This window comes from Acanthochromis polyacanthus, chromosome 22 (assembly GCF_021347895.1).
Source record: "Acanthochromis polyacanthus isolate Apoly-LR-REF ecotype Palm Island chromosome 22, KAUST_Apoly_ChrSc, whole genome shotgun sequence".
Lineage (NCBI taxonomy): Eukaryota > Metazoa > Chordata > Actinopteri > Pomacentridae > Acanthochromis > Acanthochromis polyacanthus.
This window is the reverse complement of record NC_067134.1, coordinates 18,825,667-18,846,359: the sequence shown is the minus strand read 5'-3', so window position 1 is coordinate 18,846,359 and position 20,693 is coordinate 18,825,667. Positions and strand designations below refer to the sequence as shown.

The following is a 20,693-nucleotide window of genomic DNA, read 5'->3' as shown; positions in this document are numbered from 1 at the left end:
TTCTAGGTGTTACATGGGTGAAGTCAAGGCGTGCATTTAAATCGTGTTATTATCCAAAACACACGTACAAAGTACCAAAAACTGTGGTATCTGTACATGGTACATGTATGTCTTTTTTGTTTAATCCGGATTACTGTGTAAAATAATTGCTTTACATTCACACTAGAAAGACTTTTTGTTCACATAGCATAAAAATAATAAACTGATAATTTAAGTCACTCATTAAGCTTAAAAAAATGCTGGTTAGGGTTCGGGTCAAAACCAGAGTCTAAAACTGTAAAAACAGGGAGAATACACCCTGTGCATGATAGCATGTGCTAGTTCCGGTTGAAAAACTCCGGGTGCTACAGTTACTTCCGGTCCCGCTTACAGCGCTGTCAAAATGGAAGAAGCCAGCAGTACACTTTACTTTTCCAGATGCCTGAGCAACTTGCCTAAAATTTCTGTTGACGATATTTATCGTCTCGTTGATGATTTTTCGTCAGCTCCTCAAAGCAAACGGGAAAAGGGATTCAAATTTTATATATCCCAGTAACTTTGAAGGTAAGTGGCATCGCATCCTACATAACTAGCGCTAGCTTAACTTGCCAAACATGTACCTTATTTTATTTTCTAGTATTTATCCCTTTAAGCTGCAGTCAATTCCAGCCATTTTCAGTACAAAAAATCGCTAATATTCTATTTGTAAATAAAAAATATGATGAGAAGTACAGGGAATATTGGACGTGCATCGCGAGGTGCATTTCCTTGAAAACAACCGATTCGTGGATTTTATACCGACTTCAGGACATGTTTTGGACAAAATAGTTTACTGGCTTGTGTCGTCTGGATGTCTAAGGTTGGATTATGGCCGTTTTTTGTGGAATATTTTCATCTGTGTGTAATAATGAACCCGGAAATGTGAGTCACGCTGTGTACGTTGAAGCCGTGTACGTTGAAGCCGTGTACGTTGAAGCCGTGTACAGAGAACGGATGGATGGTTTATACCGGCGGATTCATGAGGATCTAAGCTTTCCATCGGTGTATAGTGTTTGTATAATCGCGTTTGCAGCCTTCAGACATTCTTTAAATTCCTATGCAAATTAGTAAGTGTACCGCCAGCGGGACACTGAAGCTTAACGGGATTATACATTACTATTTCTTGCTTAGTTAGCTACTAGAATCCACTTTACACTTTAGTCTTTGGTACTTAGTCGAGTTCAGCAAGACATTTTATATCTGTAGTTTTGTTTGAACAAAATGACAAATAAATGCTTGGATTTCCTCTATATTTGATTAGGTGTCAAAACGGAATAACAAATGATTGAAGAGTGCACGGATTGTTGTTATAGTTTATCAGATATTTGCTGTTTGATCAGTGACTATGCACTAATATTCCTGATCCTCAGCTCAGTGTGAAACATTTTTTTTCGTCTAATTTTGGCAATCCACTGAGCCCGCAAATGCCGGTCTTTTGGAAAACGGTGAAGGCTTATAGAACCGTTATAAACACCAGAAGCCGAACATAATGGTACACTACAGTACCTCCCATATCGACCTTGAACACGCTGAAATCTGATTTTTTGTTTTGCCGAGAAAACAGTGTTTTTCTTTTTTGATTCCATTTTATCCATGCCGCGAAATAGCCTCCGGAAGGACCTGTAAGCCCTCCCGGTCAGAACCCGGAAGTTAGCATTTTGACATGCACAGGGTCTATCTCTGACCAACAGTCATTAAACTAATCGCAGACATGAAGCTCCTTCAGGGAACATAACTAAAAATAAGCTTAAAATTAAAATATTTTGTCAAAATCACATTATTACATTAAGTGTAACTACTGACCAACGGTCACGTGACAAAAATTCTCTTGGGCTGAACTGCAGGATGTGATTACACAGAGCAGACTGGGAAAAAGAATAGATGCAAATTAAAAATGCAAGGACTAAAATATAGATAGTATGCAGAGGCACCATATTTCAGTACCCACAACAGATGTGGGCACATGTTGATATTTATTGCAATTTAAGCAGAAGACATTTTATTTTTTAGAATGTTTTATGTTATTATAACTGTATCATATTTCTGAGCTTCCTTTACTTCTAGCCATGGCAGTGGTAATTCCACAGGTAGAACTTTATATTGCAGTGAAAAATGAGTGCATGTTGAGCAAAAACAGCCAGAAAATAGCTCGGGTTCAGAGGCTTAATGCAGGGCATTTCAAAATTGTTACTTGTTTCCTTCTGGTACACAATGGAAAGATTTCAGGGAGTGTTTACGTGACATATAATGGCAGAATATTTTTCTTCACTTTAGCTGAATCTTAAATTTTATGTCATTTTTTAACGCAAGTACCTGCAGATTTTGCTCCTCACAACCTAAATGACTTGGTAGCATGTTTTTCATTAAAAGTAAAGTTAAACATGTATTAAATGCTATTGATGCTCTTACCGTCCAGGCTGCAGTGGGATCCTCAGCCACTAGTGGGTGTGGCCGTGTGACGTCAGAGCATCAGTGCGCACCCGCTCCATTCATGTCTGTCTCTCAGAGCGTCGCGCGCCTCGCCCCGTCAACAGCGCACCTTTAAGACGGAGCAGCTCAGACACTGAAACTAGACTAACTGGGATTATTTCTGTCCAAATTCACTCCAGCCGGACACCGGACCGGACTGTACCGGAGCAGCTCGCTGAACAGGTGAGAACTTCTTTATCTGGATGCGTTTGAGCGCTCTGAGCACCACGCGGATGTCACTGGAGTTGACTCGCCGTTTTCTCACTCGGAGCGACTTTTGGGCAAAACTCCGGTTAGTTTTTGACATTGTGAGATTTCCTTTCTAACTGAAAGACAGTCGAGCTGTCGGACCTTAGCTGAAGTCATTCTGTGAGTCTGTAGTTCTCAGTTTCATTCGGCATGAATTCTATGCGTCTGTTTTTCTAATTAAAGTCCAACTTTTTAATTTGTTACTCGGTTTGTTTATATCAATGAGCACGTTGCGAGAACTGCACACAACCGGGAGAGCACGCTGTTACACACGCGCTATTTTAACGTAGGTCTGCTTTTAATAGAGTTCAATTATCTCATAATAAGTGAGAAAACTGTAATTGCTCCCATTTTTAACAGTCGCACGATTTTTATGTCCCTGTATGTCTACTCTTGCTGAATTAACACCTGGACACATCTGGCAGAGCTCTCATTTGTGTTTTGCGGCAGACAGCTTATATATTAGAGCTACAATGAAGAATTAAATAACTGATCCGCTGTCAGCTATTAAATATTTTGAGAATCGATTAGTTTCAGTGTTATTATTTGTATTTTTTAAAGAAATACGCTCTCGGATTCCAGCCTCCTCCACGTGTTTTTCCTCTGTGAGTTTAGGAAACACTGATCCACATTTTGTGACATTTTATAGACCAATCAACTGACTGATTAATCGATAAAATAATCACCAGATTAATTGATATCATCATCAGTTACAACCTTATTACATATTGGCTATTTTTGTGTCTTTTTTGGCCGATTCAGGGACGTCCAAAGTCCAAAACTCCAGCAGATGCCACCAGAGTGGACAGAGTGAGTAAGTCAGTTCTTTGGTCATTACACACCAGTGAAAGTGGAGCCACACATGTGCACACACAGTCATACCGGTGGAACAGATGTGTAACATTATGGAGGCTTAGATTTGAACAGTTTGAAAATATTTACAGCCCAAGTGGGACTTCCATATTTCTCTGAGTGAGGCAACAGCTGCACAGACGGACTGACGGTGTCAAACAAAATGATCGTCATGCAGCATTTCTTCCTTATTCAGCACAGCTAAGAATTTGAGGAATAAATCGTGTTTCCTTGCGATATGTGTGAGAACTTAGACAGCAGTTCTTGAGCCTTCCGCCTGTCAGCTGATAAGTGTTAACTGGAAGGACAGAAGAGGAACAACTTCGGGTTTCACAACTCCAAAACTTACATGAGAGCAAGAGTTCAAGCCCTGGGATTTTACAGAATATGCAGAATGTTCCTTTTTACAAGCAAAGCAGAAAGTTCTCCCCTTACAGTATGCATAGGAGCAGCAGACAAAGGCTTGCAAACATCAAATTAGAGCGGTGTGTCTGGTCAATCCTGTTGACGTTGTGTCAAAACAGTCTGAAGGGAAAGGGAGACGGGTAAACGTCCCTCACAAATGACAGAGCGTCTCCTCAGCTCAATGAGTGGAAGGTGAACAGAATAAAGCCATGCTGAAAATGCAGGAACGTAGCGCTCATATGCAGCATTCCTTCAAGTTTAGTCAGAATAAAATTTGCATCACAGCCAAGGTCTTGTTTTTGATGAACAGATGGAATGCAGTGAATCCATAGACCTCCTCTGGTGTCAAAGTGAGCCTTAAAGACAACAGAGCAGCTCAGGAGAGGCTCAGCTCTACAAAAACACTGAATTATTGTGCCTTTTGCGTCCTTTTACTTGTGATGTATTCGGACACTTTATTGCATTGCATTTGGAAGAATTCTAACTGAATTTTATCCACTTGCATAGTAATAACTACTGTCCACATTTTAAATTGAAAATAAAATGAGGCTGTTGCTGCCAGGTTTGTGGTCACGTTTGGTTCTTAAATTGGCTCTAGTCAGTATTAAAAAGTCCAAACAAATCTGAAAAGTATCATTATGTGATCAATGAAGTTACAGAACGCAGTCGAGGTGTGTTTCTGCAGTTTTTTTCTTAAAACACTGCTTTCATTATTAATGTTAAGTGATAATTTCATCTATGAAATGTTGAATAGTGAAACATGTTTTAGTTCCTTCTGCTTCTTACAGTTTGATCTGTTTTATCTTACACATCCCATGACAAGATACAGACAGGTGACGGCATAAAGGAAAGAACTGAACTCTTGTCCCCTGCAGTTCGGGGATACGGTGCCTCTGGGGTATTTTCCTGACATTGATTAGATCCACTAACGACACTACAAATCAATATGAAGTTGATCTAAGTGATCATTTTTATCCTATGATGAAACACATCTATCCTGAAGGGAGTGGTCTTTCCAGGATGATAATGCCCTGATCCATGTACGCTGTAGCCTTCAGTCACCAGATCTGAACAGTTAGATTATGACCCAACGTGTTACACAGTGCTCTCCACCACCATCATCTAAACACCAAGTGAGGGAGTATGTTTTGGAGGAAATGGGGTTTTGGACTTGGAGAATCAATGCCAAAGAGTGATGAAATTGTTCTGGCAGAACATACTGGCCCAACACCTCACTGAGACACTTTTTTTTTTTCCTTTATTCTGTCATCTGTCTATAAATGCTGATGAATTTTCTGTAAATTGACTGAGCAATAACCGACTAACTGCCGCAGCTCGAAATCTCAAACATCTCTCCTCCTTTTGCTTTAACAGAACGGCTGCAAATGACTACTTACGGACACATTGTTGACGCCGTTTTCGGAACCAGAGACTCATTTTCCAATTGAAATCGAACCACGTTTCAGCCGTGATGGATTCAGGCAATGACACATGCCACCACATGCACAGCATCGAAGGCGACACGAGCCCACTGCTCAGTGCCAGCATGTTCGCTGCAGGCATCTTTGGCAACGTAGCTGCCCTCGTGATCCTGGAGATCCGGCGTCGCAGGGACATGAAGACTGGGGGAACGAGGCGGCGTGCGTTGTTTCATGTCCTCATCACATCGCTGGTGCTCACAGACTTGGCGGGGACCTGCCTGGTCAGCCCACTCGTGCAGCTGTCCTATGCACGTAACAAAACTTTAGTTGGGATGTCTTCTGAAGATCCTTACAGCGTGTGTCAGTATTTTGGGGTCAGCATGACTTTCTTCAGCCTGGCCACTCTGTCACTCCTCTTCATTACAGCGTCAGAGAGATGCTTTGCTATTGGCTACCCTTATTTATACAGTCGGCGTGTCACCATGAAATGTGCTTATATCACCATCCCGGTGGTGTTTGTGTTATGTACATTATTCTGTCTGCTCCCTTTTGCCGGATTTGGTAAATATGTACAATACTGCCCCGGCACTTGGTGCTTCATTGACATGAACCCAATGGCGCCAGAGGATCGAGCCTATGCCAACCTGTATGCCACGATCATGCTGGTGCTGGTGCTGCTCATTGTGGCCTGCAATGGTTTTGTGGTTTACCAGCTGTTCAGGATGTACCAACGTCGAAAGAGGAACGGCTCAGTGATGGCGTCCACAAGGCCCAACAGCGACCGCAGGACGATGTCTATGGCTGAGGAGGTGGAGCACCTGATCCTGCTGGTCGTCATGACCATCATCTTCATCATCTGCACTCTGCCCCTGGTGGTAAGAAGACAACAGATAACACACACGTATGCTTTAGCATTGTTCTGCAGTTGACCTTGTAGCATTAGTTTGGTGGGGGTAAGCGGACTGGATGTGGCAGCCGTTAACTAGCTTTGTAGCAGTTTGTTCACTCTACAGGTCAGCTGGTCAATAATTACAGCAGGGATTGATCAAGTCATAAGATTCTGTGAGTGAGCAGATACCTTAAATGATGCACAGATTCAGCTACTATTCTCAGATCAACTCCACCGCTGCCAGCAAAAACAAATCAGCTCATGTAAATCTGGTCGGGAAATTTGGTTTGTAAAGTAAATCATATACAAATCAGGGGCACACGATGCTTCAGTCACTGTACAGAATTTGCATTTTGCTACCATTTTTGCTTTTTGTTTTGGTGGTTGCTAGAGGTACTGACCCGTACCCGTAGCCTGTGGACTACGGATACGGCACTTGCCATTTGCCAATCAGATACGCGAGATCTGGTCACGTGACACCCGGTAGATGCTAGCGGTACGGACCCGTAGCATTGGTACTACAGGTACGGACCCTAAACCTAACCCTAACACTAACCCTAACCTTAACCTTTGCTTACCTTTCAACAGTTTGCAGTGGTTAGCAGCTTCTTGACTCGCCAGACTCGCGTACGGGTCCGTATCTGTCTGGCAAATGGAAAGTGCCGTATCCGTAGCCCACAGGCTACGGGTACGGGTCCGTATCTGTAGACACTACCTTTTGTTTTTATCTACATCTGAAATCAGTAAAGAACAATGAGTTTTTAAGAGGTGGGAGAGGGTTCCAAAATCAGTGTATGAGTTGCTCTGGATGACTGTAAGTGTTTTTGTTCACAACATCAGATACATTTAAAATGGAATCTTTAAGATCTGATGTGATCTCTTTGGCAGCAGCTCTGGTAATAAGCAGTAATTGCAGGTGTGTTTATGAACTAGTGAAGTTAAACCATGATTTAACCCGGTGCTGCCCAACATTACTCACTGCATGGTAATGTTACCGCAGAAACCTTGGTCGTAATGCCAGGACTTTGAAATCGTTTTAATCAGTAGATCGTGGACGCAGTCATCATTGTTTGACCTCATTTGGAGATAATCACTGAACAAGCATGTATTTAAAAGGAAATATTTGAGACTGCAACTTCAGTGCATTGCTGAGGGCATAAAAAAACAGCATGAGCTACATCACAAATAACAGTACAATATTGATTAGAGCTGTCACTAATGGTTACTTTCATTGATTGTAAATCATTTACAGATCATTTTCTTAATTAAATACTATTTTTAAGCATCTTTGCATACCTTGAAAAGCGATAATATAATTACTATAAAATGTTCATAAATTGTGAAAAAGATTGCTTGACTTCAATTAGGCCTCTTCAGAATTTGCCATGTTCCTTCCAAATGGCGCGAGTGTAACATCTTCATAGAACAAGTGAATATAAAGGATAGTGAAGAATATGCGTATACAGAATCTGATCAAGAGACAGAAGCATCTATATACACAGAATAAAAACTGGCTATGTGATATAAGTCGTGGTACATCATAACTTGTTTTCAGCAGTTGATTCAGAATCGCTTCGTAAAAGCTGATGTGAAAGATGAAACGTCTGCGGTTTTTAGTCTGAAAAACAACAATCATATCAGAAGTGTCACCCAGCATAGATAATATTTATTGTACGTAATCAGATGGATATCTTTGTGCAGCTGTGTCTCTGCGAGCCTGTGGCATTTAGTGGAAATGCAGCTATTCATAAATAATACAATAGACTATGGGGTAGTGTGATGAAGAACTGGAGGCAGGAAGCAGTGCGTAAGTGCCATTCTGACTCCGCTGCCGATGCCCTATATAGGCTATAAACACACAATGATTAAATATAGATTTAATGACTCTGGTAGTAAATTAAGTAAGATCTCTTGGCCTTTTTAGCATTTAGTTATGTTAAGCTTTTTCTAAATGCATATATTTTTTTCAGTTTTTGAGTTTGAAGGAAAATTTCAAGAATTACTCCGGTTAATGATTAAAAAAAAGGTGCTTTTTCATTGGGGTTTTCCAGTCCTGCGTTACTGCTGGAGCACAAAATATTGTTTTTTTTCTAGAAAAGGACTTAAATGTCTTTAATCAACACATCCTGTACGGTTCTTCTCCAGATAGATGGAGTCATTTCACTCCTTTATTTGAGTTAGGAGAGCTACAGTAAGTTAGTTTTATCAGCTAGGAGAGAGTTAAGCCCAAAATTATTCATGTCCATGCCAAATTTAGATTTATAGTGATTTTTTATTTGACCAATGGGTTTATTCTGACTGGGAATGAAAAACAAGTAACAACCAGCAGCAAGATATTGTTTTAGAGAGGTTAGTGATGCATTTAATTATTTCGATGTTGTTGTCTTTTACATTTTCATGAAACATGCCCTGTCCAAAATTATTCAGTAATCAGCAGCTAAGCCTTTATTTGCCAATCAAGTTGTTCTTATATTTGCTAATAATCTTTCTTCATGTTTCACTGGGATCTTGTTTCATTCCTCTCTGTGATGATCTGTGGGTCTTTGAGGTTGGAAGGCTTCTTGCCATCACTCTAGTCTTCAGTTCCTCCACAGATTCTGGTCTGGACTCTGCAACATGTTCATACTGATTTTCCTGAAATACTTTGGGGTACGTTTCAGATCATTGTCTTGTTCGAAGGTCCAGTGCTGACCAAGACCAAGTTGCTCTTCAGCATTTTAATGTCATCTTCTTTTCCCATGATACAAGGCTTCCTGCTCCATTAGCTGGATATCACCACCAAAACATTACCACCACCATGTTTGACTTTGAGGATGGTGTTCTTGAATTCTTGAATGGTTGAACGCTTCTTTCTTTCCTCCCATTGTCCAAACAACTCCATTTTCATTTCATTGGACCACAGAACTGATGACCAACAGTTTTTCTGTTTGTCCAGATGAACTTTGTGGATCTGTCTTTATGAAGTCAAGTCCTTAATCAGCGTCGGCTGGGGTGTCTGTCTTGACATTTTGCTGCTTGAATCGCTCATATTCGTCAGGATGGTTTTGTATTGATCCTTGGATTCTTCTTTGCCTCTCACAACACCATTCTCATCAGTGCAGGTTTCCCTTTTGTCTTCCTACCAGCCCTTGGAGACTTTTCACAGTGGAGAACTCTTTGTACTTTCTGATGATGCTTTACCGGCACCTGAAAACACTCCCATATGACTTCATAGCCTTTAAACGTCTTGTGAGCAGCCACAATGTCCAAGCTCTCTCTTAGTGATGAACCCTAATAGCAGTCGATTGAGCTTCTTGGTTTCAGCCGACACTTTCAGACAAATGAATAGAGAACTACGGCATCAGCTGTTCTCAAATTATAGCATGTTAGAACGCTATAAAACATGGTAGAAATTACCAGAAGCATTTGGAGTGGTATCAAAGCTGCATTTTTAAAAAATATGTGACAATTTCAATGGATAGGAAGAATTTTAGACATTATATTTTAATAAAAATATTAAAAGAAGAACATAGACAAAGTTAGACAGCTCTAACTGAATGTCTAGTGACTCGTTTGTGTCATTTCCAGTTAAAAGGAAAATAATGGTCAAATAAAACTGCTATAAATCAACATTTGGAATGGCTATGAATAATTTAGGGCTTAGCTGAATGAGTGCAAAACCACCATCAAACACAAACAGGTTTCTAGAGAGGATCCTTCTTCCAAATATCAGGCTTCACACACAGTATACTGTGTAACTGTAACTGACCTTTGGAAAACCCAAGGTTTGATCAGTAATGTCATAAGGAAGCAATTTGGAAAGAGTCTGTAATGAGAAAATGAGAGTATCTGGCTCTGACGGTGCAATTATAAATTTCACAACACCAATATAACATCTGTGAATGATGACTATTTGGAGGATGGAGCCAAAAATCATTTACCATGCCTGTTAGATGCACAAATAATGGACTGCAAGGGCATTCTGACAACAGTGCCAACTTTTGACAAGCGTTGCAGTGAGAGGTGACAACACATGCTTGCAGCAACCACAACCACAACCAGCAACTGACACGCTGGCCTTTGTTTGTCAGAAAGCTTGCATGACATGTACCGACTGCCAAACAAAACATGAAAACACCAAAAACAAGCTTCTGGTTAGCTGGTGTTCCCATGAACTTTGACATGTTTATAATTAGTTCGGCAAGAAAAACAAACCTGTTTTGATATAGGACAAAGAAGGTTGATTTTGGAGATCTGTGACACTGATTGCAAACATAAATTCAAACTACACGACTCATTATGTCGAGCCATTATGTCGCCTCAGTAAGTCTCCTGGACAGTCTGTTCGAAACCACATCAGTCCTGTACATGTCACTTTGGATTTCAAATGGAGAATCAATAACTTTCCCAGCAGTGTATGATGTTGTGCACTTTCCTGCACACAGCAGTAATGGGCCAAAGTGCCATCTTCTGCGTTGCTGCGTCTCAGCTGTGGGTTGAAATGCACCTTCTTAACCTTCATCTCGGCACTGATGGCCAAATCCTGCATCACAGTTAATTCAATAACATCCACAACATCACAAACCGAGACCACACAATGACAATTTTATGAGCTGTTCTCACAAACGGAGCCTTTTAGAGCCTCAGCTGGTGCAGTCACTTACCATTCAAGAATATTTTGGATGTAAAAAACCTTCACACACAGACCTTTATATTACTTTATCCCCAGTAAATGTTGCATTAAAGCAGCATTAATAACACTTTATAGTTGCTGGACATGGCTATTATCACAGATTCCTGCATCTGATAGGGGTTGTAAGTGACCAAAAGCTGCAATACACCTTGGAATTCTTGAAATCAAGAGGAAGAATCAGCTTGTGTTTGATGATACAACAGGATAAGACGTGCTTAGTAATAATAATTTAGCCAGAATGCTTTAGTGTGATGGTTTATTAAACTGTCCTCCACTGTACGCTGTGTACCAGGTGTGTGCTGTACGACTGTAGGCAGGTAAAGGACACTGGGATCAGCTTTCTTCACTCCCTCATTAGGAGGCTGAATAAAACTGATGAGTCTGGTACAGTGAGGTCAAACAAGGACAGACAGAACGGAGGCAGCAGCAGAGATGAAGGAAAACTAATGGAGCTACAGCGGATAATATCTCCACTACTGTGACGTCAACGGCTCTCAAACGTCCAGTCAGGGTCTCTTATCGATGTCTGAGGTTGGGAATGACTGGAATAGATGAAGAAGACTGGTAGTGGACGTTTATAGGATCCACTCACTAGGCTCAGTTCAGACATCATTATGAAGGTCTTAAAGCTCAGACATCCCCAGTTTGTTTCCTTTAAACCCACTCATGACGACAGTTGTAGTTTTTTTTTATAGGTTGTCTGTTTGCATCTTCTTTTCTCTCGTGGCTTTTATCCTGTTACATCTCCTTCCATCAGATAACCACTGACAGTCAGCAGACATTTGACCAGTGCAGGCAGAAGCCCTCTGAACATTACTCTCAGCCAGATGTCATAAATTCTTCGTATTATGGCAGTCCTATACATTCTGGTAAATCACTTTCTTGTGGCTGTCACAGTCATGTCTCCACTCCTGTCCTCATATTTCCACAGAATGGCCACATTAACCTATTTGGCAGCCATTTCCATTTGCCCCGCAGGAAGACGCAGAAAGCCTTTACAGTACTTCAGTCCAGGCGCACAATAAGTCATTGTGCTGAGCAGGATTTAGTCCCTCATTTTTAAATGTACATCCAGCCTCAAGAAGAATTTCCTTTCCCATTCCTTTCTTTATGATCTACATGAAAACAAAGTGATCGTTTCTACTGATAATGGACATTTGACATCAGTGTAATGTAACATCACTGTAAAGCGGCCAGTTCAATTACACCTGACTTCCTCTATTTCCATGTCCTCTACACTATTAGCAGAAAACTCATTCATAGAGTTCTTGTCTCATCATCTTGCTAGCTCAACCCGCAAAATTTACAGTTGCTACATTTCAAGCAATGACGCTACTGCTGCTATCGCTGCAGAATAGGGATCAACCTATTTTGGTATCTGAGCACATTTAGCATTTTTCCAATTCGATCTTGATTGCTGATGACAAATCAATTCAAATTGGTGCTACTTTGGGTCTGATGCAGCCGCCACAACGCTATCTGGTTACACATCTAATAACTTATCACCACTGTAGGATAAACACAGAAAAGTCGGTTGAAAAAAAAAATAAGCCAAAGCAGTGTTGTGCTGAAGCTTCTAATACTCAAAGACCTATATTTATACTGCAAATGGATATCAGTCCAAATAGATACTGGTCCACTCCTACTGCAGACTGCAGGAGTAGGGCTGGAGTGGTAAACTTGGCAGATGGCACCACGAGCCACTAGGGTGGGGCTTGAATAAAGATATTAAAGGTGTTTCATATTTGCCCTACGGCTGCAGTACACATTCAGATGTACTACTACAAATGCATAATTTATTTGGAGCTTTGTATAAACACTCATGGGTGTCCAGCTAGCAATGTGATACCACAGTCCTCTGAGGGGATATCACACACTCAGACACACACAGGGCACGATCAGATTACATTTTTCTCCCAATATGAAACAGTGTGTCTGATGTGCCTCTGGTTGTCTGTGATTGCATTAAAAATTTAAAAAGGCAGGTAGATTGGTAGAGATAGGAAGACTGGGAAAGAACAGTAATGGAATTTGTAATGTCAGTCTTCTTTTAAATCAATGAAGGTCCCTGGATGTGAACGCAGGACAACAGACCAACACAAGAGACAGATTAAAGCACCCTCACCTCTGACTAGTTCAGCAAGTTTAAATTTTGTTCTTGAAAATGAAACTCAAACAGAGGAGTGTTTCCTGAGCATCGAGCCCTCACAGACTCTTCGCATTAACACTTTTATTGCGCTTCCTGCTGGTGCTGAGAGAAGAGAAGAAAGTGGGTTCACAGCGCGAGTCGGGTTTCACAGCTCGGCCTGGCATAACAAACAAAAAAAAATCTCTCTCCACACGCATACACACACAGTCCTTCATCTGTCCTGTTTTTGTCTCTTACACATGGCGAGGGCTGCCACTAATCACAGTAATGATCTCATGTGGTTCTGTTTAAAGTCAGGTCAGGATAGTACGGAGCTATTCTGCAACATATAACTGCATTATGCTCATCTTTAAGTCCAGATCTGTTTGATAAGTTGGAGCTTTTCTAGCCTATATACATGCATATTTTGTTGTTAGAACTCCTCCTGAAATTTTACCATTTTCTTACAGCAGTGAATGTGAGGATTTAACAGCTTTCTCTCACGCTTCACTATAACAGATGCTGATGTGGCCTTAAGCACGACTCCTAGCTGCAATTTGCGTCTACGGAGAGAGCATGTGTTAAGGAAATAACCCGTCCTCATGGCAACTAATCAGCTACTGGACTGTGTGACTGAGCAACAGGAAATTCACTTAATGACGCGACAATGTTGGTGCAACCACTGCAATGTCAGCAAATTGGGTAGCAGAGGGGCTGTTTAGAAGAAAAACCGTTACATCAAAAGGTAGAAGAGAGTGAAGATGGAGACAGATAATGAGAAGTTCAGAGGAAAGAAAGAGAAATGTGGGTGGAAGGAATAAAGTGAATAAGTAAGGCAGTATCAGGAAATACACTGACTCTACAACCAATGGGAGGTCACTTTCCTCTAACATTTTACTGTTTTAGCTGTATATTGTTTCTCTCGGAGCCCCAGAGAACAGCAGCAGCAGCGATTTCTAAACCTGTGAACAAGTCATAGCTTCCATGGATTGTATTAATAAGCTGGTTCTCAACCTTGTGACCATCAGCCGAGGGAATTCACTGCTTGTCATTCCCCCGTAATAACTGCTGCTGCTGATTTCACTGACGGTTTTCAACCACAGAGGAGGAACCAATCAGTGTAATCTGCTGCTCATTCCTGGTCTCAGCAGTGCTAATACAAACAGCTGTATTCACACACGGTTTCATCTTTAAAAGGTCAAAGATTTTATTACTGAGCAATTATTGATAAAAGAACACTCTGTATGCACAGGTTAGTGAGGTCTAAGGTGATCTATATTTTCTTGTCACTTCATTATATTTAATTGGAACAAGGCTAAAGGTTGCAGACAAGGTCAAAACAAATTTAATAAGCTGACAAAGGCAGAATATTCACTGGTCTGTCTGGGTTTTTGACTCTACTGTGTGGATACTTTACGAGCAGAATTACAGCAGCCAAGTATCCCCAAGTGCCTCAGTACAAAGACAATGGGTTACAGTTATGTTACTTTATTAACCGTTTATGGTACGAGGAGAGAAGGCAACAATTTCTAATACATTTATCCAAACAACAAATATTTAGAAAATGAGGTTTTCAATGTTACCCTTCGTGTCATCCTGCAGGTCAAAATTGACTCGTTTTAAAGTTTAAAAATGTGTGGGGGGGAGGGAAAAAACATTTTCACAGTGAAACTCGTCCACAATTTCAACATTTTTGGGAAATCTTAGAACATTTTTGGTGGAAAAAAAGAAATGTTAAAAGTGTTTCTTAAGAACATTCACCAAAAAAAAAACAATCAACCAAAATCCAGCAAAATTCGCAGGATTTGGGTTGATTTTTTTTTTTTTGTGAATGTTCATAAAGAAAATATTAGATGTTTTACTGATATATATGCAATCATTTTAGATATTTTTAGGATTTTTGGGAATATTTTTATTCATTTTTAAAAAATATTTACAAGAATTTTCTTTCAAAATTTGTTTGTTTTTTAATAAAACTTAAGGGAAACCTTTAAGGAATTATTGGAATTTTCTTCCTGAAGGTTTTGCAAAATTTCAGAAATTCTGGGGAACTTTTTTGTTAAATTTTTGGATTTTTTTTTTCAAACCAGAAAACAATATTTTTGGTGCCTATAAATGAAGACAACAGAAGGGTTAATCATGGGGAGAAATAATTATTAGCTGTCTTATTTTTTCCTGAGCAGAATAACTTCACTTTAAATATGTCTTCTTTCAGTAAAACCAGCATATAAAAGATGGGATCATTACAAAAACTAGCTAAAAAATACAGCAGTAACACTCTGGCTGAGGGACAAGAACTATATTAAAATCCTAAAAAACAACTGGACTTTCAATCATTCTTAACTATTCAGCATAAATCCTGACTAAATGTGACACGTTTAGACGAGAAATGAGTTATAATCAGCTCTCTAAAAAGACTTTTCAGATTACCTGATAAACATTTCCATACGTGCAAAAACCACTGTGCAGATAGAAATGAATGTTGTGTAATGAATACAGTCCTTATTTATAATCAAAATTAAATCAATCAAGTATCTTTGTGTTTAGACCAACTCGGCTGGATATCTGCATGGGAATTTGGAGTTGGTTCTGCCTCAGCATTCAACGTCTGCCTCTCAGCCTCTCCTAAAACCACTAAATACACACAAAGAGTGATGTGTTTGCCTCAGCAGTCCATCTGAAAAGCAAACAAAGTGATGCTGAGACTAATTCCAATATCCTTTCTGATTCAGAACATTATGCTCTGTAAACATCCTGTGTGTGTGAACTATGAGGGATGAGGGGTGCTGCTATCTGCATTGAAGAGCATACAACTGGGGAGTGGGCTTTAGTTTGTTGAGCATGCAAAAGGGAATTTCTACCTTACATTATTTTGAATTCTGAAACAGCAACCTGTCTCAGAGCTATGCAAATGGGATTAAGTTCCCTCCGCCGTCTTTTGGTTGCGCTGCTGGAGATGGACATGCACGAGTTCCCATCGTGACAATAAAAACCGCAGCTGTGGCCAGTTTTGAGACACCAGCCAGAGTTTCAGCACGTTGATCATACTCTGTGAGGACACACTGCGATTCTAGTTACATAACTTTAGACTATCAGTGGCTATTTTTGCAGTAATTACTTTGAGCATCACATAGTTTGGTTGCAGCGTGCAGTTTGAGGAGTTCCACAGTTTGATTTTCCCACGTGTTTTAATATTACTGGAAGATCCGTGTGCATGCTGTGACTGAAACTGTGGTCTAAAAACTTAACTTCACTGCACAACAAACCTTATTGTCTACATTTACCACTTATCTGCAGCTCCATGTTTTCCCTTGGTCCAACTGATTTGCATAAACTAATGGTTCCTTTCTGTCATTTTTTCAACATTAGGGACACTGCTGTACTCAGTAATTGACACTGAGCATAGAGTGTGAGCAGAAAACTTGTATTTTCCAGCTGTGCTAAAGGGCTTGTTAGGAAAAAAACACAGATTTAGTTAAGATAAGTAGCTCCTTGTTGCCTTTGAAGCAGATTAGAAAATGTTAGTACAGATTTGCTGTGGTGTCTGCAGTGATGCAGTCACTGTATCATACCTTGATGGTGAAGAGGGAAATAAGCTTTAAGGGAAACTCTTAATTCACTGTTAAATCTGCATCACAACCCTTACTTATGGCCATGAACGTTAGGTAAAGAATAACAACAACAGAACATATAACAGCAGTTGGTAAGAGTAACTACACTGCTCCTACACATGTAAAGGAACAAGCTAAGATGTTCTGGGTACCTGATAAAGATGACCCCTGGGTGCCTCCCTTTAGAGGTCTAACAGGCAGGATCAGCTGGGCGTAGTCCTTGGGCCAAACCAGGACTCACTGGAGGGATTATATCTCTGAGCTTTTCCCACTAGCAGCTGGGCATCCTTCATGACAAACTGGAAGAAGTTTCTGGGAGGCCTGGCATCTCTGCTCCCTCTGCTGCTACCACAAGCCTGAAGGAAATAAGAGGTTTTGATAATGAATGAATGAATGAAAACCAGATCAAACTAAATGAAGTTAGATCTTTCCAAACACAGACAAGTGCTAAATCCGAAAGTCTACCTTCATCTTCTAATGTACGTACTGGTAAAGAATGGGGAACAGTTATTTTTTATTCACAGCACTTACACTTCACTGCTAGCATTCACTGTAACAGGTAGATTACTATTTTACTGAACTGGCAGAATCAAATGGTGACTGGTTTATTCCATTTTCTCATTCATGTTTTTGAACATCTGTACATACCCAATAATAGGTTTGTATATAAAATAACATCTGCCCTTGAAATTTAGAAATCTAAAGCAACATGATGAGCATCGGTTTGGTATTTCAGCAGACGTGGGTTCAGCTTCCATTGTTGAGCTCCGATATCAGACTGCTGCACAAACAGGTCCAGCTGCTGTAGAGGGTTAAATGTAGGATGTATAACCAGACTGTCAGCTACGGTGTAGCTGTCTGTGTCAGGGCTCACACCTTGGAAACCATGTTTAATCACACTGTGTCTTCTCTCACTCCCTCATCTCTCAGAGCCGAGTGTACATCAACTCCATCGGGATTCGCAAAGAGTCTCACCGCCTGGACCTGATTGCCCTCCGCTTCATCTCCGTCAACTCCATCATCGACCCCTGGGTCTTCATCCTCCTCTCCCCAAGTGTGCTGCACTTCTTTTGGTCTTCACTATGCCAGGGTCCCATGGGACCCTCCAGGGGGTCTTTGTTCAAGTCTTCGCCGGCTAAAGACAATTCTCATGCTGACGTAGAGCTGTGTCAGCCGACGCTGCAGACACACATTTGTCACTCTGTGAACAGTGTATGACCGCAGCAGTGCTTTGTTGTTGTTTGATATTTCTATTTATTGGACACAGGATTGGAAAATGTTCTGCTGTGTGATCATAGATCAGCAGAGGTTTGGCCGGCCACAATATCTCTCCCATGTGGGTGGTGTGTTTTTTACCCACTGATCCATTATCCATTAGATAATGGCCCTTCCATCTAACCGATGAGCACCTCAGAGCAGCTGGTGGCCACTTCTTACCAATTACTGGACAGTTCCATCCATTTCCAGCATTTCAGCTAAGTTTGTGCAGTTGGACGCACACAAACTTTGTTTGGAGCTTTTTATTTTTCATATTAAGGCTCAACATTTTGCCTCTTTTGCAGTTTATAATTTATGTAAGCAAATCAATTCAAAGAAAATGACTGCTGTTCAACAAAAAAGACCAGATCTGGCAGTGATCTGGAACAGACAAACTGCAAGTGTTTTTCTCTGCATTGTAAAAAAAAGTCAGTGGTGTTTGGTTGGAGAATCTTGTGCAATGAAGTATGAAACTGAATGAGTCATTTTTAAGTGGCAGTAGGTAACTGTAGCAAAGCATGGTGACCATAGAAAGCGGAGTACATAGAAACAGAGATCATCAGATCAACTTGTCTAATGATGCTCATACAGAAAGATACGTGGGCTGGTTCCATGTTAATTGGTAGATTTCGGTGCACAGGTGACTTTAAAAACTGTAAATGAACACCTCAGTGATCACTGGTATCATCTTGACATTTTTATCTGATCACCTGTGAGCTTCTCAACCTTGTGACTTTAACCTCTGGTCTGTTTTGGTAACATTTTCTGCTGCAACCCGACCAGATTCCAGTTGAAGAGGTCAAAGGGCAAAAAACCCTCGAGGCTTTTTTTGCAAACAAGACAGTTAAAATTTCCTCCCTTGGGAGAGAGTGATAAACACAGAAAAAGATTATACTGACGGTCAGCAAAATTTCATTTATATGTACATGTAAAGCATGTAGCATACTGGATATAATATTTTATAAAACCTGTTTATGAAACTGCATTTCAATTTTGCCTTGAAAACTACTTTAAGTAACAGCAGATTGATATTCTCACATAATCTGGATATAACCGTAATGCTTTTGATGTACTAAATGAATAATAATGAATCATTTCAGCAACTGAAAAAGAAAAAATACTTTAAAAAGTCCTGCATCTCTATGGAAGCAGCACAAAAATGGCAAGAGGGAGACAGAACTAAAAGACATGTTTAATCCAGTGTAACAGTTACAGTATCATAAATTAGATGAAATCAAAAGTCATATGAAACATGACTGGGCAAGAACTGTCAGAATGTTGAAAACCAAGCAATTTTTCCAGTTTCTTCCTCTGATAAATGGTGGCATTTTGGCTGCTTTTAAAATACTTGGGATTATTTTGTCCGATACTTTCGCTGACCAGATTGTCATTTTGTTAATTACTGGAGCATAAAAGTGAGGTTAGCCAAATGAACGTATGCTTTTACTGAAATTAAAGCTGCCCTGTGGATTAATTTTGTAAACAAAGAGACGTTTACATTCAGCGACACTGAAATCACACGAAGTTACAGTAATGTGCACAATACTGACAAAACCTGGGGCTAAAAAATAATCCCACAGGATGCCTTTAACATCAAGTATTTGGCAATGCCTCTTATAATAAAAGGCATAGTTATTTCATAAGCTAACAATTTTGACAGCATAGAGTCTAAAGCTGCAGGTAAATATGTCACTGACAGAAACTGACTAATTCTCTAAAACATACCACGGTTGGACTTACAAATCACTTGTCATTTTATTACACAACTCTTTCACTGATTTCACTTGGCAGATATCTTGCTCTGCCACACTGCTTGGAAGAAACCATGAAAAGATTGACTCAAGATTCAAGTGCCGCTTCAACTGCATTAGTTTTACAAGGGGTCATCCTGAAACGTTTCTTCCATTAAATACACCATGTTTATACGAGACTAATGCCGCTCAAAGCCCAGATGGAAAACCTTGTGATTGCAGTACCTGATTACATCCTCAAACTTCTCTTTAGAGCTCCGTTACCAACTCAAGTAAACTCTGAAAATGCAGGGTTGCTTTCAGGTCCTCCAATGAAAGTTCTTGTCTAAAAATCTCCTCTGCCATTAGTCAGTTTGGAGCTAGCCTACGCAGTCCTGGTGACCGGCCGCCCACCAACGTAGCGCATCGTTGCATAACACTGATGTCAGCTCAAACGGAGCTGCTCACATCAGACGACTACTGAGTTTCTTGGAAAAAGCAGGTTGTTTTCTCCACTTTGTTCCTGCATATTGGTTGAACTTACATGTGGTGGATTTCTACTGGTTTAAAATTACACAACACTATGGTGAACTGTTGGGATTGCAGCGTTCTCTCTTTAAAAACAATCCAGTTTCACAGGGTCCAAGTGTCTGGCGAGAAAATGAGCGAATAAAAAGTATTTGCTGGCTCTCGGGCCGCAAATCTGTCAAAAGAAAAAAAAAACAACAGCGGCCAAGTTTAAATGTGTAGATTTAAATTCAGGTGTGTAAAAAGTGAGAAAAAGTTCTCAACGTGTCATTTTAAAGGACGGCAGAAAAGTCTGCCGGCATCAGGTTAGTGTTATTTCTAAGTGTCTGATGTGTGTGAGAAAGGAAAAGCACTGATGATATTATTTGGCTGTTGTGTTGTGAGAACAGCAGTTTATTGCCTCGGCTGCTCTATTGTTGGTTCTGAGCTCAGCATCAAAATGTTCAGTGTTTACGATGGTGACT

The 20,693-nt window shown here is 40.3% G+C and overlaps 1 protein-coding gene across 3 annotated transcripts; it reads left to right on the top strand.

The window, feature by feature from the left end:
• The first annotated feature begins 2,544 nt into the window (after positions 1-2,544).
• On the top strand, positions 2,545-20,452 carry ptger2a (prostaglandin E receptor 2a (subtype EP2)). 3 transcript variants are annotated; one of them, XM_051942399.1, is made up of 4 exons: positions 2,545-2,670; positions 3,499-3,546; positions 5,368-6,289; positions 17,645-20,452. In XM_051942399.1, the coding sequence occupies exons 3-4, from the start codon at positions 5,465-5,467 to the stop codon at positions 17,930-17,932; spliced, it is 1,113 nt and encodes a 370-aa protein (XP_051798359.1). In that variant the 5' UTR covers positions 2,545-2,670; positions 3,499-3,546; positions 5,368-5,464; the 3' UTR covers positions 17,933-20,452. The 3 variants fall into 3 exon arrangements, with proteins under 3 accessions (XP_051798359.1, XP_022051388.1, XP_051798360.1); XM_022195696.2 differs by having other exon boundaries at positions 3,499-3,550; XM_051942400.1 differs by lacking the exon at positions 3,499-3,546 and having other exon boundaries at positions 2,550-2,670.
• Positions 20,453-20,693: the final 241 nt, after the last annotated feature.